The 7753-nt window shown below is 41.0% G+C and overlaps 1 protein-coding gene across 1 annotated transcript; it reads right to left on the bottom strand.

Moving 5' to 3' along the window:
- Positions 1-2423: 2423 nt before the first annotated feature.
- On the bottom strand, positions 2424-5307 carry LOC147618956 (rac-like GTP-binding protein 5). The gene is made up of 7 exons (XM_086774163.1): positions 4689-5307; positions 3680-3767; positions 3465-3574; positions 3285-3348; positions 3137-3201; positions 2875-2940; positions 2424-2763 (listed from the first exon to the last, which is right to left on the bottom strand). Exons 1-7 carry the CDS (start codon positions 4785-4787, stop codon positions 2665-2667), a joined length of 591 nt encoding a protein of 196 aa, XP_086630289.1. The 5' UTR covers positions 4788-5307; the 3' UTR covers positions 2424-2664.
- Between the last annotated feature and the right edge of the window lie 2446 nt (positions 5308-7753).

Genomic DNA, 7753 nt, shown 5'->3' with positions numbered 1-7753 from the left:
GGAGCAACAAGAAACAACCGACAATTGCCTTATCAAGTACAGAGGCAGAGTACAAGAGTGCTTCTATGGCATCTTGTGAGGTAGCGTGGATTCAAAAGTTGCTTGGTGATATGGGTAAGCTTGTGGATAGATCTGTTATCATTTATTGTGATAACATGAGTAGCATACAGCTGGCCAATAACCCAGTATATCATGCTAGGACGAAGCACATTGAGGTGCACTGTCACTTTGTGAGAGAGAAAGTTCTAGGAGATGATGTAGATATGGTATATCTCATTACAGAGGATCAGGTGGCTGACATCTTCATGAAAGCATTGGGCACAGAGAAGCTCCATAGATTTAGAAGCTTACTTAGAGTGCAATGTGTGGAGTGGAGCTTTTGGATGGGGAGTGTTGAAATATCGAGCTCAACTAGTGTTGCAATCAATGATGATGCGCTTGGGTGATAGCTTCCACACTTATGCCATTGGCATGATTGGTGAGATTATGATTGATATGCTGCTAGTGGACGACAGGCTAGGTGATAGCCACTTTGACGTACTAGAGTTATGGCATAGTTATAGCGTCAACTCCTGTAGTCGGGTTCACACTATGGACCGATCATTGTATGTTATAGTAGAAGAGTACTTTCCTTTTATAGTATGTACTCTTATCTCTTTATGTTAATGGTTATAGAAAAGAGAAGACCATAGAAAAAAATTTAGCCATCCATCTCTCTCTTGTGTCTTGCTCTCTCTCTCTCTCGTGTGTGTGTGTGTGTGTGTGTTATTGCTTACAAAGAACTCAAAGCTCTCCCTCTCCCCTGCATTCTTTTTAGGGAAGAGGGCTAGGTGGAGCTGGTGGGGGGCTGGGAGAGGAAGGAAGAAGAGAGAGAAGATAGGGGTAAGAGAGGATATACAGAGTTATTGGTTGTCAAAAAAAGCTCGAGCCAAAAAGCTTGCTTCATGTCCACCCTCTCGGTAGGGTTGATTAGTCTATTTATGATGATGTATGGACTTGAGCGTAGAGATCCAATAATAGTAGGGTTAAAGAAGAAAAAGGTGCACACAACTAAGGACTTTCATGAGGAAATGAACATAATGATTGGTTAAGCTAGCTTAAGACACCACAAAGAAAGCTTAAGACAGAGCACAAGTTGTGTAAATTTTCACGAAAGAAACGTAGAGTTTATTGAATGAGAGTTTATTTAAACGAAACTCTAGAGTTTGAAACATGTGCTTGGAAGGTATTGTGGTCTATTCTCAATACTTTGAAGGATCGGTGAAGGTGAGGTGGATGTAAAGTACATGCATCTAGTTGAAACATTAGATGGATGCTATATCCATCTAGTACTCTACATAGAGTACAATTTGAAACTGCTAGACGGATGTAGAGTGCATCCAATGTTTCATATAAGTAGCTGAAGAAAACTGACCAATAAGGCTAATCTAGTAAATGAGGAAACCCTTGTTGTATTTATAAAAACAGTCTTCTCTTCCGTTAGAGGCAGATCCAAACACCAATTTTGCATTTGAAATCTTTCCCATGCTTATCTAGTTGTTGTAACTAGCCTGGGAGCTTTGGTCTCTCGCTTGGAGGCAAACAACAATGTTAGGTAACTTGGTGAAAACAGTTCGCTCGTGTGATTAAAACAATGGAAATAATTATAAACAAGCATTCATATGCACACAGCACACTTTAACTGGTTCCAACGGCATGGAGTTTTTGGTGGCCTTGGATGTAGCCAGTTTGAACTCATTGACATGACACTTTATGTTGAATACCAATCCAAAATAAATGTTTCTTGCTCTTGTGTAATTTATGTCTCTCCTACAGCATTAGCCTTCCTTCTTGTTTGTATACAAGAAGGTGATGCAATCAGTTAGGTGACAGTTCAGGGTATGCATACGACACTATAGGTGCAAACAGAGAGGTGGAACCGCTATAACAAGCCAACCAACAATAAGGGGAAACTTTTTCAAATGCAATGTCTGGTTTTGCATTTGAATGTTTACATCTCGATCCACCATTTACAATTCTTTGCAGTTTTACTAAGGTAATATGTTTGTATTTTGTTTCATTGTTTACTGTTCTTTGCATTGTTTAACTACTTTCACCAGGCTACCTGACTGTAACCCTAAACATCGAATTCACTGTATCATATTTTATTCTTCCATCGGGCTGGTTACACAAAGGGAGTGCCCATCAGCAGGAGAACCTGTCTTGGCCACCCACAAGCCGCGGACTGCCTGTTTAATCCCCCACCCGTAAGCACCCTAACATCACGCTCTCCACCAGGACTTTAAAGCCAATTACCTAGTTTCACCTAAACACCTAGCTGTTCAAAATGCCCTGATAACGAGCAGGCTTGCATAAAGAAGAAAACAGCCACAACGATGATGCAAAACAGATCCAAAGATATGATACAGCAAGGAGTCCACTGCAGAAAATCACACCCATTGGCAAAACCATCACTTCACATAAAAAAAACACTGCCGCTTCGGCGGCAAGGAGTCCTACAAAACAATGCCAAGCTGGACAAAGCTGGTCAACATTGTCATTTCTATTTCACACCATCTCTCGTAGGCGGAAGTGATGGGTTTGCCACATTGTCTTGGCAGCAGCCAAATTGGAATCACAGGACTGTTTAGTAGCACTTAAAGGTCTACGCTGTAGTAAATTCCTTTACAGAATTGTGCAATTCTTCTGCTTCTTTTTGCGCCGCTTTTGTTTTGGAGGCTGTAATACTACCCTTATTGCAGCATCAAAGACGGCTTTTACATTCTGCGAATCAAAGATGTAAAATTAGCAAATACTATAAGACCATGCTCCTAGTAGTGAGGGATTCTGATGACCTCCTTCCTAATGACAACCAACCAGTAATAGAAAACATACCTGCTGTGTCTTAGAGCTACACTCGATATACGCAGCAGCACCAATTTGCCGCCTTAGTTCCTCACCCTGCCAATCGTCAGGGTAAGATTGTATGAAGCCTCTCTCTCTCTCTCTCTCTCTCATAAACGTTGGATAGCCAAAACATGTTAAAACAAAGGAAGTTGCATGTCTCACTGGTCTAGACACCATAACTACACGTGCAGCATGTGGAGCAGCACTAAGCAATATAGTCCCACAAGGCCGAGATCTACAACAAACTCACTTGCGCAGTAGTGATTGATGCAGCCCCAGGATGATCCGCAAAGAAATGTTTATCGTCACGTAAATCTGTGTCCAAGTTAGCCACAACATATCCCTTAGATGGCCAAGTAAAACTACGAGAAAATCTGTCAAATAACTAAAGAGCATACCTAATTTGGTCCCAACCAATACAATTGGGACATTGGCAGCATAATGTCTTAGTTCAGGAATCCACTGTATAAGTTCAAAAAGACCTCATATCTATGTTAGTTACAGTACAAACCTCATCACGAGCAGACTATGACTGAAGCAGAACTGAAGCAAACTATATAGCTAAAGCAGCTTCATACCTTCTTTGCGATGTTTTCATAGCTCGCCTTGCTGATGAGTGAGAATGCAAGGAGGAATACATCGGCTCCCCTGTAGCTCAGGGGTCTCAACCTGTTGTAATCTTCCTGACCTGTAAAATAATAATATCTTTTTATCAGAGAGGACTCGAGTCCTTCGTGGCTACTCAGCAACTAGAGCAAGAATTTTAAGATTCTAACATAGAAAACTAAATTACCTGCAGTATCCCACAGACCAAGATTCACAGTGCTTCCATCCACGACCACATTTGCACTAAAATTATCGAACACTGTCGGCACATAGTCCTGAACATTGACAAAGTGGCACTTAAATCTTCCCAAACAATAGAAATCGTCATAAAGAGAGCAAATCACGGACACCTTTTACTGCTACATGTACAAACCAGGTGGTTGACGCACATCTAATGACATGATTGAGCTAACCATGTAAAAATGGAGTTGGCTGCACTCTTGAGTGCAAACTAAGTACTCCAAGACTTGGAAAGAGACATAACGACGTGGGTTTTCCTTCCCACCCATGAACAATCTACATATAAGAAGTAGCCTAACAGCACAAATTCCACCACCTTCTAAACAACATTGGAACATTTGGAAGAAACCCGACAAATATTCAGTTTCTGTGACCCAGGTGCCAAAGGCCGGTAGATGGGTACAACAAACCTCCCATGTGTACTGTGGAGCACCAGCAGATGAATACAACCATGTGTACTGCAGGGCCACCACCCATGTATGAAATAGGTACTACAGGGATGGGTAAGACTGTGATATCTAAGTAACGCAGGGCCACCACCTGATGGGTTCGCTATGTATGATACAGGCAGAGGGCTCGCTACTACATGGGTATAACCACATGATATAGGTAAAGATGCACATGGCCACTCCCCATGTATGACATAGGTACTCCAGGGCCACCAGATGGGTGCAACCGCCCTCCCATGTATGATCCACTTAATGCAAAGCCACCAGTAGATGGAGGCAACCGCTCTCACAGTTATGATCCGCGCAATGCAGGACCATCAGCAAATGGGTTCTTTCCCAGTGCAGAAACTAGGTGTTGCGGGGTACATGTTGCAATGCCATTGCGGACCTGGTGAGCAGGCTAACCAGCACTTTCAGGCTGGACTAGGGCTACCCTACCCACCCAAAAAAAGCTGCACAAACATGCTACTGAAAGAGAAAAATTATGCACAAAAGGAGAGTACTCACAGTGGGAAAGGTGTTACTGGTGTAAGAAATCAACATGCATGTTTTGCCCACCGCCCCATCTCCAACAGTCACACACTTGATGAACCTAGATGTGCTCATGGCTTCCGATGTGTTCTCTTGTTTCGCTCACTCTCTTCACTCCACTGCTGGCCAGATTTGTGCCTCCATGTCCATCTACTTCACAGAATTTCCTTAATTTTTGCTTTTGCTAGGAAAAAATACCTCCTCCTCGAACAACTCTGTAAGGATTTTCTTGCTTGCTCGGAAATGGGGTTCGCAGAGGTTAAAAGAAGGTACCTTGAGAGTAAAAATTGTAGGGTTAGCGGAGATTTCACCTGAATTAAAGCTAGGGTTTGCAGATATTTGAATGAAGTGAAGCTGGGGTTTGCACAAAATCAGACACAGTGAGTGAAAAAGGAGGGGAAGAGAGAAGAGCCTGCATGGCAGAAACCCTCAAAAGAGGGCAAACAGGGTCCAGCCTCGAAAATGCGCAGGCAAGAGCTGGGTAAAAGACGATAGAGTGTGACAAGCGGGGGAAGGGGGGGCAAGGGGGAACGGGGGCAGTGTAAAGACAAGAAAGGCAGGGAAAAGCAAAAGCTGCAGAAGAAGTCACGGATTCGGAAAGAGGGAGGAAAAAGCTGTAAAAGAATGTGTGATGCGTGTGGGCATGCCTTAATGCCGTGTTAGAAATAAAACATTTTTCTAACCATGCAGAAAAGGATCACGTTCAAACTCAACCAGTTTTTATTTAAAAAATGCGTAGGTTTATATTTTTTAAAATGTGAACCTTTAAATTCAAGGCCAGGCAAAATTACAACCAGTTTTTCTTGTCAATTTGGGCTGTGAAAATTGCACTAAATGATGGTATCTTTCTGGCACCAGGCTTATGAGCCCAAAATAATTACAACCAGTTTTTCTGTCAATTTGGGCCGTGAAAATTACACTAAATGATGGTATCTTTTTGACACCAGGCCTATGAGCTCGAAATACTTTGGCGTTTTCACCAAAAAAAAACATTTATTGGGAAAGAATATTCCTCAAAACTCTTCTACCTGTAAGGTTTGCCATTATAATTCATTTTAGAATTAAATCTTTTTTTAGTAATAATGAGCTGTGGAATTATCATATATGTAATATACCTTAAAAATGTTTGGAAATTTTATCTTTTCTAGTAATAGTCATTGAAAATGCCTTTATTTGTTGCATGCAAGAAACATGTCTACTCCCACCTACTCTTCACTCTCTCTCCTCTGTGTTAAGAGTCAGGGAAGCCTTGCTCTTTCCCCCTTGCTTTCTCTGTTTTTGCATGAGAGGGCTTGTTCCTTCAAGAGCTCTCTTGGTTGTTTCAAGGAATGATCACCATCAACAATACACATCATGTGTCCCCCCTCAAATGCAAAAGCCATAGTGAGGCACTTAGTTGTAGCATATGGCTAGCCAACCCCTCTTGTTTTCTTATTCTTGCAGCTCTCTCCTTCTCCCAAATTTTCTAGCAATCAAACTCCTTGGAGACCATTTCTCGATTGTTGACCTGAAGTGGCTGAGCAACATGTTAGGATCCCATGACACTTCATCCCATTTCAACCCTATACGAAAGTCATGTGAGATGACCAAAGGTATAGTCCACCTTCATCCTTAGGTTATTAGGATCCAAGCAACACAATCATACGCATAAAATCTGTCAAGCCTCACATGAGAATTTTCATATTAGAAAGTGGAATAAGTGATACTCCCATCTCTTTCAAGTTGATGCAGCCATGACTCCACGAAGCTCCAATGCATTTTATATTTCTTCCAATCACTTCTTGTGGGCTCTTGAATATATTTTTCATTTTTATACCTATTAGATGAATTCTTTACCATGCTAAATTCGCATGCTACAAGTTCTGGTTACTATAAGTCTTTGGTTTATAGCCAATTCCATGCTCAAGATGTTGCATTAATATTATCCAATTTATATTGGTCCCTTGCAAAAAGCCAAAAGCATAACACCCATCTAAAGGGTGGTTAAATATACAAAGTAATGCCTTTATTATAGTTTTAGAATAACCTAAGTAACCTCCATGATGGCAACCGCCAAAGTACATTAAATACCATGTAAAAAATTATGTATTGCCATTCTTTATTGTAGTTAGAACAACCTAAGTAACCTCCATGATGGCAACCACCAAAATACATTGAATGCCATGTAAAAAATTATGTATTGTCATCTTTCTCATGAAGTTTGTGCTCTATAATATCAAAATTCCCCATGAAGATCTACCTCCACCACATGTTAGATTTCTTGTTCTCTACATTTATCCCTTTTGATATTCAAAGAAAGAATCTTCGTCAACTAAAGTAGAAGGAGAGTGGTCTTGCAATCGTGTACTTGCTAAAGAGGTCTCCATGAGACCTTCCAAATCCATATGTAGTTCCATATCAAGTCCTTCTTGATCAACCATTTTCTCTTGCTCCCACCGAAGATTGATTCTCGAGTGATTGATGAGGTTCAGGACTAGTTCGGAGGGGCTAGCTACCACATTTGCATTGACATAACTCTTTTTCCAACCTTATGAGTGAGTTATACATGTTAGAATCAAAGCCGCGTGCTTATGAGTTACACATGTTATAAGCCGGGTGCTTATGAGTGAGTTATACATGTTAGAATCAAAGCTAGGTATTAGCATTTTAGGCTTTGGGATCCTTCTTCTTAAAATTGTCTACCAATCATTCGAGTTAGGATTATGTTTATCCCTTTAGTCTACATTAGTACCACTTGCAGGTTTCTTAGTATAGTTCCTTCCCCTTGGTCGGTGACCTTTGTACAACTTGGTTATTCCCAATCCTCAGCTTTATCAATAGCTTTCCCTTTATTGTTATTTTGATACATGCCTACCTATTACTCCCAAGGAAGAATATATACTAGGTTTGTAGGGGGTTTGGTAAATATCTTCCAAATCCTTTTCTAGTAAAAGCACCTCAAATATCTCGTTCAATTGGTTGGGTTTGCAACACATTTGATAACCATGTATTGACCTTTTGAGCATAGGAAACTTTTGCAGTGAACAAAAACCCTATTGCTT

This window comes from Cibotium barometz, chromosome 34 (assembly GCF_041138505.1).
Source record: "Cibotium barometz isolate CiBa-2024 chromosome 34, ASM4113850v1, whole genome shotgun sequence".
Lineage (NCBI taxonomy): Eukaryota > Viridiplantae > Streptophyta > Polypodiopsida > Cyatheales > Cibotiaceae > Cibotium > Cibotium barometz.
This window is presented reverse-complemented; position numbering and strand designations above follow the sequence as displayed.